We start from the raw sequence: 13,758 nt of genomic DNA on the forward strand, positions 1-13,758 counted from the left end.
CACAAATATTTGTTGTCGTTGATGTTCATGTAGAAGAATTGCTCCCCTGAATACCCCAGGTAGATATGGCCCCTTGCTGAGAGTACGTCACCTCCTCCCTCATCAAGCAGTATGTTTTACTATGCGGAGCATTTTCTCCTTCTTCCTGTCAATCTGTCATTCCTGTCATTTCCCAAGAGGAAAGCTTATTAATGCACAAAGGTTTGCAAGAAACTGAATTACATGGAAGCTTGGAAGTCAGCAAAAAGTGTTTCAGCTCTAGAAAACATCATAAACATGTTCAATTGTGGCAGTAGCCAGAAGCAAATCTGTAAGTAGTTGATAATCCCTTTAAATACCATTGATGAGGGTTCTTTCATGCCATTTAATTAGTGTTAAGCTGGGAAAGGATAAGAGGGTGCTGGGTGGAAATGGAGCTCCAAAATGTCAGCGTTGGTGACACATGTCATTTTATGCTCCATCTGCATACTTTCCACAAACATTAAGCCAGTATATGCTATTCCCTTTACCAATATGGATCCAGCGTGCCAGATTCAGAAGTACGTATGCATACTACAATTGCCGATTCAAAACATTAATTACTGCACGAATAATGCAAGCCAAACTTTTCATTAGAACAATAATAGTTTTTCTCAAACCTCAGCATGACACCATTCAAACGAATTGCTCTCTTCCAGTCTTTCAATGTAGATTTTCCAGCTAGATTCACAAATTCTTTGGGGCTTATAAGTTGATTGTCAAACTGGAAAGAAAAAACAGACAACTGCAAATTAATAGTTATTGGGAGTTAGATATTGGGTTCTTCTTGCAGCAAAGTCAGCACGAACATACACATGTGCCAAATTGCTTCGTTTTGTGCTGTAATCTTATGTGGTTCTATGAATATACTGCCGAAGAGACCTCCCACAAGCCATAATTTCGTTATTTTAAGTCACATATGTTCACTCTTCTTTCTCTTCCATGAGGTCTGACTAGTTGGTCTTAAACTGGCAAGACCAAATAGGATAAGTGAAAAGAACTCTCAGCATTCCAAAAATGCCAAAGTGAAACAAGGCTTGCAATAATGGTACACGGATAAATCTTCATCGTGTTTTTACTCCCTTAAATCTCCAAACCTGCTGGAAATTCAAACCAGGGGTTGGAAGGGGCTATGGAAATAATCTCGGTGAGGTAATTCTATGGAACTGTCAATTGTTGCTTCAACCTTTGCCACTGCTTGCTCTCAAGTCAACTTTCCTACTGTTCCAGCTCAAAAAAAAGGTGTAATTTTCTCTTTACCCACCACTTCACGACATGAAAACTAAGTTTAATACAAAGAGCCGTACAGAACAGATCACTCACCTGAACACACTTTATATTGATACCAGGACAAACAAACTTTTTCCATATTAGGTTAGCTTTACTTTCTCCACAAGTTATAGGATAAATAATTTCTGGCTCCATATTTTCTCCCTCATCGGCGATTTTCACCTCTACAAAGAGAAAACAAATATAAACATTCAGAATTTCTTAAACTGTGCAAAATGTTACTCCCACAGGGAGGAACAGGTTACTTCAGGTTAGGGATCTGATTCAGCTCTCACTTGGGAGGATACTTGCCAGTGGATACAACAATTGGCTCTCAACTCCAGTCCAATTTACCAGATACCAATGTAGATTTGCAGTGCAGACTACATGCAGCCTGCTTAACAGCAACCATCAAGGGAGACGAATAGAGGTGTGGGGGAAGCGAGGTGTTGCATTGAAGCCTAAAATTTGGTGCACAACCATTTGGGAAAGCAATTAGAGAAGTATGGTTAAACTAATTTGGCAGGGGGATGGGACACAGTAGATGTAGAGTTGGGAGTGAGGTTCAATCAATCAAATACAGAAGGAAAACTAGGTTAGACATAGGTACTATGTCAGACTAGGTATTAGGAGCAGAGATTGGCAATGCAGCTCTTCAAACCTGCTCCGCCATTCAATCAGATCATGGCTGATCTCTTCCTAGTCCCAAATCCACCTCCCTGCCTGTTCCCCATATCACTTTATCCTGTTTTTTTTATACCAGAAATATATCTATCCCCTTCTTGAAATCATTTAATGATTCAGACTCCACCGCACTATGGGGGCAGCAAGTTCTACAGATTCACCACCCTCTGCGAGAAGTAGTTCCTCCTCATCTCAGTTTTAAATCTACAGCCTCTGAAATGAAATGAAATGAATGAAATGAAAATTGCTTATTGTCACAAGTAGGCTTCAAATGAAGTTACTGTGAAAAGCCTCTAGTTGCCACATTCCGGCGCCTGTTCGGGAAGGCTGGTATGCGAATTGAACCGTGCTGCTGACCTGCGATTTAGACCTGTGCTAAACTCAACCTATATCTGCGATCTCTCGTTCCAGATTGCCCCACAAGGGGGAACATTTGGTCTATGTTTACTTTATCAATCCCTCTTAGTATTTTATATACCTCAATCAGATCCTCTCTCATTCTTTTAAACTCCAGCAATTATAAGCCCAAACTGTTTCATCTCTCCTCATATTTCAACCCTTTCATCCCTGGAATCAATCTGGTGAGCCTCCTCTGAACTACCTCCAATGCCACCACATCCTTCCTCAAATAAGGAGACCAAAACTGGACACATTACTATAATTGCAACACTAAGACAGAGAAGGCATGGGCATGATAAGGCATGTGGGAGAATTGAAAAGCTAAATTGCATCTATTTTCAAGAAATGAACCTGTCTGGTAAGGCAGATGAACTTCAGAGTATTGATCAGCTTGTGGAAGTAAAGGAGGGCAGGACTGATAACTCAACATTCCAGGATATGGAAGTTTTGGCAAAGACGGATGCAAGAGAGGAGGGGTCATCGCATTATTGATAAAAGAGACCATTACTGCGGTAATGAGGGCAGATGTCATAAGAAGGCTCTCCAAATGAGGTCATATGGGGAGCTCAGAAATACAAAGGGGTGATCACATTACTGGGATAACACTACAGGCCTCCCAACAGTCAGAAGGAGTTGGAGGAGCAGATATGTAGACAAATCACAAGGAAGTAATTCATCCTACAAGACGAGGGCTAGGGGGTGGCCATATCGCTCGATAAGAGGGCAGTTTTTACAGAGGCCAGGACGGTTACTGATCATGAGGTAAGGTAGGTCATGGTTAGTAGCGTCCTGGAAGGGGCGCCAGTGGTTCTTGCAAACGTGTACGCTCCCAACTGGGACGATGCGAAATTCGTGAAGAAAACCATGGCGGAAATCTCCGACAGAGACACACACTGACTCATCATGGCGGAAGATTATAACTGTGCACAGGGTCCACGGACAGACAGATCAAACCCCGAATCGGAGAAAAAGTCAAACATGGCCTAGAAACTGGGCGTGTTCAGGGAACAGATGAGGGCACTGGACCCACGCAGGGGAGGAGTACTCCTTCTCCCAGAAGGTCTGTACACCTCCTAGCCCAGTTCCTTGATGTCCTGGACATGCTGGTTGTGAGGGCAGAAAATAGACGGGGCCTGTAGACTGAGAGAAGTCATAGAGACTATTAACTCCATGCAGGCAGGGAAGGCGCCAGGGCCAGATGGATTCCCGTCAGACTTCAACAAAGAATTCACACTAGCATTGGTCCCGCACCTGCGGGAGATGTTCGCAGATTCGCTGGTTGAGGGCACCCTGCCACCGACACTGGCACAAGTCTAAATATCACTGATATACCCAAAAGGACAAAGACCCGACTGAATGAGGATCCTACAGGTCCATCTCACTGCTCAACGTAGATGCAAAGATCCTGGAAAAGGCCCTGGCAAAGCGGCTGGAGAGCCCCATGGCAGAGGTAGTCACGGAAGACCAGCCAGGCTTTGTCATAGAATTTACAGTGCAGAAGGAGGCCATTCGGCCCATCGAGTCTGCACCTGCTCTTGGAAAGAGCACCCTACCCAAGATCAACACCTCCACCCTATCCCCATAACCCAGTAACCCCACCCAACACCAAGGGCAATTTTGGACACTGAGGGCAATTTATCATGGCCAATCCACTTAACCTGCAGATCTTTGGACTGTGGGAGGAAACTGGAGCACCCGGAGGAAACCCACGCACACACGGGGAGGATGTGCAGACTCCGCACAGTCAGTGACCCAAGCCGGAATCGAACCTGGGACCCTGGAGCTGTGAAGCAGTTGTGCTATCCACAATGCTACCATGCTGCCCAAGGGCAGGCAGCTGACAGCGAACATCAGGCGCTTGCTGAATGTGATAATGACGCAATCCGGGGAGAGAATACCAGAGGCGATCATCTCCCTGGACACAGAAAAGGCCTTCAACAGAGATGAGTGGAATTACCTCACAATGGGTTTGAGTTAGGACCAGGATTCACCTCCTGGGTGAAACTAGTATACTGCTCTCCCATGGCGAGAGCACGAACAAACACCGCCAGCTCTCAATACTTCCAGCTACAAAGAAGCACGAGGCGGGGATGCCCATTGTCCCTGCTGTTTGCTCTGGCAACCGAGTCACTGGCAATCGCCCTCAGAACAGCCAAGGGGTGGGGAGTTATCCAAAGGGGGGACAGAGAACATAGAGTCTTACCCTACGCAGATGATCTGCTACTCTATATCTCCAACCCCCTGGCCAGCATGGAAGGGATAATGAAACTCCTAAAGGAGTTCGGAGCTTTCTCGGGTTACAAGCTTAACTTGAGCAAAAGTGAGTTCTTCCCTGTGAACCTGCAAGGGGGGGGGTTATCCCTGGCAGGGAGAGTGCAGACGATCAAAATGTATGGCCCAGGTTCCTCTTTCTGTTCAGATCCTTCCTGACCTACATCCTCACAGTTGTACTTCAACACGGAAGACACACTAATCATGGCCTTTGTGTGTGGGTGAAGATCCGAGGATCCAAAAGGAAGTCCTACAAAGGGAAAGCAACATGGGAGGTCGATCACTAGGCGGCCCCAGCAGAAAGAGTGAGGGGATGTGTGAAGGAACCGGGAGCAGAATGGGTGAAGATGGAGGAGAGTTCCTGCATAGGGACTCCAAGTCCTAGTAACAACCACTCTCCCATCCCTCCGGCCAAGCACGCGAGGAGCCCAGTGGTAGTAGCCACGCTCCGGACGTGGTACCAAATGAGGCAACAATTCGGTCCAACCAAAATGTCCATCATGGCCCCCATCTGTAACTGCAGGTTTACCCCTGCAATAATGGACGGCAGCTTCAAAAGGTGGAGACAGGACGAGGGTCACTGCCAGACATGTACAGGGACAACAGAGTAGCAACCCTGGGGAAACTCACGGAGAGGTTCCAAGTGCCAAAATGAACCCAGCTAAGACACATACAGATCAAAAATATCCTCCATTAGGAAACAACGACGTACCCCTATCACAGGCAACATCCTGGTGACTCTCCTCTGCACCCCCTCCAGTGCAATCACGTCCTTCCAATGGTGCGGTGACCAGAACTGCACACAAATTCCATCTGAGGACTAACCAAGGTTTTATAAAGTTGTACTCCCTGCTCCTTTTTCTATTCACCAGGTGCCATTCCGCCTGGTCCACGTTTGTGTGGACCAGCACAGATCGGCGCCTGGCTGTAGTCTCCCTGGGGAGGCTGGAGAATCGAAGGAGGCTGGTGAATCCCAGGCTGGTAGATCATAAGTAGGTTTACGACCTACTTCCGCGAGCATCATTAGGTCCCGCCCATTTTGGGCAGAGTTCCAAATCCGATGTCTCACGGGACTTCGGTGAATCTCGCGAGGCGCGGAGCCTGTCAGGAGTTCCACTAGAGGCCTCTCCTGGGATTCTCCAGCCGCATTGTGCTCTCGCTTGAGCGCAACGCGGCAACAGAATCATGTCCCATGACTAATTCATAACCAAAATCGGGCAGTTAAACAAACAGGCGGTTAGATGTCACATTCATCACTATTGAACATGGATGTGAAAGTATTGGCTAAGTTGTTGGCAAGGAGGATGGAGGATTGTGTCCCGGGGGTGGTTGCAGAGGATCAAACAGGCTTCGTGAAGGGCAGGCAGCTCGCAAGTAATATAAGACGGCTGCTGATTGTGGTGATGAATCCGTCGAGAGCTCTGGTACCAGAGGTGGTGGTGTCCATAGACGCGGAGAAAGCATTTGATCGGGTGGAGAGGGGTACTTGTTCGAAGTTTTGGGACGGTTTTGGTTTGGGCCGAGATTTGTGGCAGGGGTGCGGTTGCTGTATGTGGCGCCAAGAGCGAGGGTGAGGACGAATGATATGAGCTCACGAAGCTTTGACTTACACAGGGGTACGAGGCAGGGGTGCCCGCTGTCGCCGCTGCTGTTTGCGCTGACCATAGAGCCATTGGTGATGGCTCTCAGGAGGTCGGCAGAGTGGCAGGGGATAATGAGGGGACAGAGGGAGCACCCGGTGTCGCTCTGTGCCAATGACCTCCTGCTGTATGTTTTGGATCCATTGGAGAGTATGGGAAGGATTTTGGGTCTGTTGGGGAGGTTTGGAGGGTTCTCAGGATACAAGCCGAATGTAGGGAAAAGCGAGGTATTCCCGGTGAATGAGCTGGCACAGCGGGCTAATTTAGGGGGGATGCCATTTACGGTAGCGAGGGATAGGTTTAGGTACTTGGGGATTCAGGTAGAGAGGAATGGACGTGGCTCCATAAGTGGAACTTAACGAAGCTAGTGGAGGAGGCCAGGGAGGATCTTAAGAGGTGGGATACACAGCACTTAACGTTGACGGGGAGGGTCTAAGTGGTGAAAATTAATATTCTTCCAAGGTTCTTGGTTATCTTTCAGGCTCTCCCGATCTTTATACCAAAGGCCTTTTTTCGGAAAGTGAACACAACCATCTCTAATTTTGTATGGGCGTGGAAGGTGCCGAGGGTGGAGAGGACCCTGCTACAGAGGCAGAGGCAACAGCGTGGGTTTGCATTGCCAAACTTGCTTCATTATTATTGGGCAGTGAATGTGGACAAGGTGCGGCGGTGGTGGGAAAGAGAAGGGGTAGAGTGGGTTAGGATGGAAGAAGAATCTTGTTAGGGGTCTAGTTTGAGGGCTATGGTGACGGAAGCATTGCCAATGGCTCCGAGTAGGTATTCAGGGGGCCCAGTGGTGCAGTCCACGGTGAAGAAATGGAATCAGCTGAGGAGGTATTTTAGGGTGGAAGGGATGTCGGTTCTAACGCCGCTGTTCGAGAATCATAGGTTTGAGCCGGGGGGGATGGAGAGTGTATACAGGAGGTATAGGGAAGTGGGACTGGTCACGGTGAGGGATTTGGAGGAAGGGTTCGCCAGTCTGGAGGAGCTAAGGGAGAGGGTAGAGCTGCCGAGGGGTAGTGAGTTCAGGTATCTACAGGTTAGGGACTTTGCACAAGTCTGGAAGGGGTTCCCTAGATTGCTGGAATACACCCTGCTGGAGCGGCTGCTGCTTCCGGGTGTGGAAGGGGAGGGAAGAATTGGGGATATATATAAGTGACTGGAGGAGCAGGGAGGCGAGCGGGGTGGTGAAGATCAAGGAGAAATGGGAAGCAGAGTTGGGAATGGAGATCAATTGGGGAGTATGGAGTGAGGCACTGCGAATGGTAAATGGGACCTCCTCTTGTGCAAGGATGAGCCTGATGCAGTTCATGTGACTTGGGCGAGAATGAGTGGGTTCTTTCAGGGATAGCAGATGAGTGTGAGAGGTGTGGGTGAGGGCCGGCGAATCATGCGCACATGTTTTGGGGTTGTGAAAAATTCTGGGGGGGGGGACTGTTCGTGGTCTTAGCCAGGATAGTGGAGGAGGGAGTGGCGATATTTGGAGTTTCAGAGAAGCCGGAACTCATGGAGAAGAGGAGGGCCGATGTCTTGGCCTTCACCTCTCTGATTGCACGGCAACCAATTCTGCTGGAGTGGCGGTCGGCATCACCACCGCGGGTAGCAGCATGGTTGGGTGACCTGTACGACTTCCCACGGTTAGAGAAGATAAAGTATGAGTTTCCAAACTGGGGTCTCCTGAACGCTGCAGGTTGATGGCAGCCTCCCATATTTGTGTATTTGTGAAATTTGAAAAATTGCTGCTGAGCTGTTTGCTAATCAGAGGCTAGTTTCTGGAGAAGCCAACCTGCTTCTGACTGGACGAGGAAGACATCGGAGTGATAGAAAGAGAGGGCTTCGGAACAGAATTTGGTGGGTGGGGAAGGGAGAAGGGGTGGGGAGGATGGGGAGGATGGGTGACTGGGCCACAGTGCAGCTGGATGCAGCGGGCCTCAGAGCAGGGGGTTGGTGCGAGCCTTGGAGTGGGTAGTTGGAGCAGACAGGGGAGGCGGGGTGAGTGAGTCTAACAGAGGAGGCCAATGTGTGAGAGAGGCAGTGAATGGGTGTGTGAAAGAGAGGGAGTGAGTGGCTGTGTGTGTGTAAGGGAGAGGGGGTGAATGCATGTGTGAGAGGGAGAGGGGAGTGAATGTGTGCAAGAGAAATGGAGGGGTGAATATATGAGAGAGAGAGGGTGAATGTGTGCAGGAGAGGGGGTGAATATACTAGAGAGAGAGTGAGTGTGCAAGAGAAGGGTGAGTGTGCGAGAGAGGGGTGAGTGTGCATTAGAGGCGGGTGAGTGTGAGAGAAGGGGTGAGTGTGCGAGAGAGGGAGCGAGTGTGAGCGTGAGAAGGAGGGGGTGAATGTGTGCTGAGGAGTAGAGTGTTTATGGGTGGGTTAGAGCGTGTGTGGGAGGATCAGCATATGTGCAGGAGGGTAGAGTGTGTGCGTGGGTGAACATTGTGCGCAGAAAGGTAGAGTGCGTGCGTGGGGAGTAGAGTGTAAGTGGGGGGTAGAGTGTTTGCAAGAGTGGGTTGAGTGTGTTCGAGAGTGAGGGTGAGTGTGCGTGAGAGAGGGGGTGAGTGTGCACGAGAGGGGGTGAGTGCGCGCAAGAGAGGGGGTGAGTGCACGAGAGAGGGGGTGAGTGTGCAAAGGGGTGAGTGTATGAGAGGAAGTGTGTGCGAGAAAGGGGGTGAATGCGAGAGAGGGAATGAATGTGCGTGAGAGGTGATGAATGTACGTGAGAGGGGATGAATGTGAGTGAGAGGGGATGAATGCACGTGAGAGGGGATAAATGCGCGTGAGAGGGGATGAATGCGCGTGAGAGGGAATAAATGTGCATGAGAGGGGACGATTTTGGATGAGAGGAGTGAATTTGTATGTGTGAGAGAGGGGTCATATATGTATATACATGTGTGTGTGTGTGCGTATCAGAGAGAGAGACGTGTGTGTGTGTGTCATAGATATCATAGAATTTACAGTGCAGAAGGATGCCATTCAGCCCATCGAGTCTGCACCGGCTCTTGGAAAGAGCACCCTACCCAAGGTCAACACCTCCACCTTATCCCCATAACCCAGTAACCCCACCCAACACTAAAGGCAATTTTGGACACTAAGGGCAATTTATCATGGCCAATCCACCTAACCTGCACATCTTTGGACTGTGGGAGGAAACCGGAGCACCCAGAGGAAACCCACGCACACACGGGGAGGATGTGCAGGCTCGACACAGACAGTGACCCAGCCGGGAATCGAACCTGGGACCCTGGAGCTGTGAAGCAATTGTGCTATCCACAAGGCTACCGTGCTGCCCTGGGGAAGGGGGGGGGGGGGGGGGGGGGGGGGTGCATGTCCAATACGAGTATCAGCTTGCCAGCATCACTCCATCCATTAATATGACAAAAGGTAAGACTTAAATATTTTTTTTAAATATCTTCGATTACTCAGTCCTAAAGTGGGTAAAAACGGTTAATGTTAATGGGCCATGGGGGACGTCTGGTGGCGTTATGCAAGGGGAAGACATGCACAAGATGGCTCCAGCTAGGGTACTGTTCTTTCAGCCCTTTTCGCCCAGTTTCTCAGGGTATCTTTGTTTAAAAACCCACTCGGTTAATGGAATAAGGTGCCTACATAGAGGAAATGCCCAGGAAGGCCAGGGGTTAATAGCCTGAAACAAGAGATTCATCGACTGAGTCGGAGGCTTTTCGGGATCGTCGGTGGAGAAAATGGCGGTGGCAGGTTTGTGACTCCGGCCACTGCATTAACGGCAGAGATGCTTCCAGCATCTTGGTGGCGGAATTTGAGAAGCAAAGGAGGGTAGTGTCAGAGGACCTTTGCAAGTCGATGGAAGAAGCCCAGGTTCCCATTCGTTTGGTAATGGAAGAGACCAATGAAACAGTAAAAGCATGGTGCTGTGGTACAAAGCATGGAGGTATCTCTTTCAAGGCATAGCGACCAGATTGGCTCTCTGGAAGTGGAGATGTCTCTGATGGCTGAGACGAGTAAAGCTCTGAAGGCCAAAGTGAATGATTTGGAGAATCGTTCAGGGAGGCAAAATATCTGGGTTTTGGGGTTGCCAGAGGGGATGGAAGACTCAACCCCCACTGTGTATTTTGTGAAGATGTTTGGGAAGATGGCAAGAGAAGGTGGACTCACGTCCCCTCCCGAGTTGGGTCAACCCACCGGACACTCCAACAGTAGCGCAATCCCAACAAACCACAGCAAGCAGTAATTGCGAAGTTTCACAGGTTCTAAGAAAAAGAACGGGTCCTGAGAAAGGCGCAGGACTACAAATGCCGTCAATGCCATGCTATCAAGCTTTATCAGGATGCGGGTGCGGAGCTGGCAAAGAAGCGGGCAACGCTTATCAAGGCCAAAGCCCCCTTGTCCAAAAGTGCAGTCCAATTTGGGTTGGTGTCCCGTGCGCGGCTAAGAGAGACTTTTGAGGGCAAGGACTATTTTTTTGATGTGCCAGAGGCGGATTCTTTTGTAAAAAAGCATGGGCTGGGTGCAGGTTTTTGAGGCTTTTTGAATGTTTGGAGTGGGCATGTGGATATGGTGAGTTGTTGGGATTCCTTGTTCATGTTCACATTTGCATTTTTTGGGTTGGTTGTTTTGCACGTTGCACTCGGGGGGGGGGGGGGGGGCTTAATTCTATGGAGGGTTTTGATCTATTTTTCATAACTGTTGTAAAAATATATAGGTCCCTGTTGGAGTGCTATGATTTAAGGGGTTTTTATACTTTTGTGTCCTTTTCCTGTTTGCATTTTCTTTTCCACTCTGGGCGGGAGCCACACTGTTAGCCTAAGAGTTAGCTAACTGGAGTGGAGCAGTGGGGGTGACTGCAGCTCATGATATTAGTTTGGTTTTAAATAATCAGCTTAGTGGGTTTTTTCTGTCGGAATTAGGTTTATTAGAAGTAGGGTTTAATGATTTTTGTTTGCCTTACTGGTTTTTGTATGTACATTTGGGTGTGGGATTGTTTGCGTGGGGAGGAGTGGGTTTGGGAGGGGGGGGGGGGGGCTGGCTAGTTGCTGATGGTGAGTGCAGATTTTTCTTTGTTTAATCTTGCTAGTGGGTAGGGTGGACCTGGTTGCTGTACTATCTATGGAACTGTTAAATAATCCCTCTTGGTGGAAATGGCTGACTCTGGATCGAGGTGGGGCAGTGGGAGACCCCCAATTCATGAGGTCACCTGAAATGTCAGGGTATTGAATGGCCCAGTGAAAAGGTCGAGGGTATTTGTTCACCTTAAACATTTGAATGCTGACGTGGTGTTTCTGCAGGAGATTCATTTGCCAGTCAGAGACCAGACAAGGTTGCGGAAGGGTGGGTGGGACAGGTTTTTTAAGGGGCAGGTAGATCTGTGGTGCTTTTTTCATCTGGGTGATAAAGATTTTTATTTTTCTTCCATGTCCACCAGGTATACTCAGGTATTGACTTTTTTAGAATCCCTACAGTGCAGAAGCAGGTCATTCCACAGGGATCAGTGGTGGGACCTCTGTTGTTTGTAGTATATATAAATGATCTGGATGAAAATAATAATAATAATCATAATAATAATAATAACTTGTCACAAGTAGGCTTCAATGAAGTTACTGTAAAAAGCCCCTAATCACCACATTCCGGTGCGTGTTCGGGGAGGCTGGTACGGCAATTGAACCCGCGCTGCTGGTCTTGATCTGCATTACAAGCCAGCAGTTTAGCCCGTGCATTTGAGGAGGTAAATCTCGATATGAATTACACTGTAAATGGCAGAACCCTTAGGAACATTAACATACAGAGTGATCTGGGCATGCAGGTCCACGGTTACCTAGAAGTGGCAACACAGGTGGTCAAGGCGATTAAGAAGGCATATTGCATGCTTACATTCATCAGCCGAGGCACTGAGTACAAGAGTTGGGAAATCATGTTGCAGCTATATAAAACTTGGTTAGGCCAGATTTGGAGTATTGCGTGTAGTTCTGGTCACATTATCAGAAGGATGTGGAAACTTTGAAGAGAGTGCAAAGAAGGTTCACCAATATGTTGCCTGATCTCGAGGGTGTTGGCTATGAGGAGAGGTTGAATAAACTAGGATTGTTTACACTGGAAAAACGGAGGCTGAGGGGAGACCTGATTGAGAGGGAGAGACGTGAAGAGTTGGAATCCCCATTGGGCCCAGAGTAAATTTGGAAATGTATTGGGTTGATGTAGACGTGTTAAGGTCCTGACCCTGATGGCTTCCCCAGTGAGTTTTATAAGACGTTTGCGGAACAACTGATCCCTCCAATTATAAATATGTTTAATGACTTTTTGTCCCGGCTTTTGTTGCCCATTACATTTGCTATTTCCCTGATCCTTAAGGAGGGCAAGGACCCTACAGAATGTGGGTCGTATCGACCTATTCCGCTTTTGAACGTGGACGCTCAGTTACTCACAAAAGTGCTGGCACTGTGGTTGGAATCCTGCCTCCCAAATGCGATCTCGGAAGACCAGTCAGGCTTTGTCAAGGGTCGGCAATTGTTGGCCAATATACGTCGGCTATTAAATGGTGTAGTCTCCCCCTCTTCAGTACCCGAACTGGAGATGATTGTTCTTCTGGTCACGGAAAAGGCAGTTGATAGGGTGAAGTGGGGATATTGCTTTGAGATTCTTGGGAGGTTGGGATTTGAGCAAAGGTTTATATGCTGGATTTGTTTACTGTATAGGGCACCCACTGCCAGTGTTCGCACAAATGTTTTCCGCTAAATAGGGGCAAGGATGTCCACTGTCTCCGCTCCTATTTTTTATAACAATAGAATCGCTTGCTACAGCGCTTAGGTCTTCCAGAAAATGGAGGGGGATAAATCAGGGAGGGGTGGAACATAGGGGGCGCGATTCTCCGCTCCCCATGCCGGGTGGGAGAATCGCGGGAGGGCCGGGCGAATCACGCCACACCGCCCTGGCACCCCCCGCGATTCTCCCACCCCCCCCCCCCAAAATGGGGGCGAGAAGCGGCCTCCTACGCCGGAGTGAAACACTCCGGGTTTCACTCCGGCGTCGGCACTCAGTCTCCCTTTGGGAGAATCGCCCCCCATGGTATTTCTGTACACAGATGATCTACTTCTTTTAATTACAGACCCAGTATCTACTATGGATGAGATAATGAAGCTACTGAGGAGTTTTGGCTCCTTCTCTGGGTAAATTTGAATTTAGATAGCGCGAATACTTCCTGGTTAACTCCCCCGGGGAGGAGAATCCATCTGGGGATATTACCTTTTCACCTTTCCAGATCTAGCTTTCGTTATCTGGGTAACCGGGTGGCCCACGATTGGACCTCGCTTCATAAATTAAATTATACTGGTCTAGTCAATGGGGTCAAAACTGACTTAAAGAAATAAGATAATCTCCCCCTGTCCTTGGGGGGCAGGGTTCAGGCTATTAAAATTAATGTGCTATGGAGATTTTTATTTCTTTTTCAGTGTCTCACCACTTTTCTCCCAAGTCCTGCTTTGTCAGAATTAACAAATTAGTGTCCTCT

At 48.5% G+C, this 13,758-nt stretch overlaps 1 protein-coding gene across 2 annotated transcripts in view; it reads right to left on the minus strand.

The window, feature by feature from the left end:
• The window catches only part of gmeb2 (glucocorticoid modulatory element binding protein 2), a 115,170-nt gene that overhangs the window by 47,204 nt on the left and 54,208 nt on the right, over window positions 1–13,758 (minus strand). For both annotated transcript variants that reach the window (XM_038803194.1, XM_038803193.1), the window contains exons 4-5: window positions 1,342–1,472; window positions 639–742 (exon numbers count right to left, since the gene is read on the minus strand). In XM_038803194.1, coding sequence (XP_038659122.1) covers window positions 639–742; window positions 1,342–1,472 — 235 coding nt within the window. The remainder of the gene's footprint in view (window positions 1–638; window positions 743–1,341; window positions 1,473–13,758) is intronic.

The sequence above is a fragment of the Scyliorhinus canicula genome, chromosome 7 (genome assembly GCF_902713615.1).
Source record: "Scyliorhinus canicula chromosome 7, sScyCan1.1, whole genome shotgun sequence".
Taxonomy (NCBI): domain Eukaryota; kingdom Metazoa; phylum Chordata; class Chondrichthyes; order Carcharhiniformes; family Scyliorhinidae; genus Scyliorhinus; species Scyliorhinus canicula.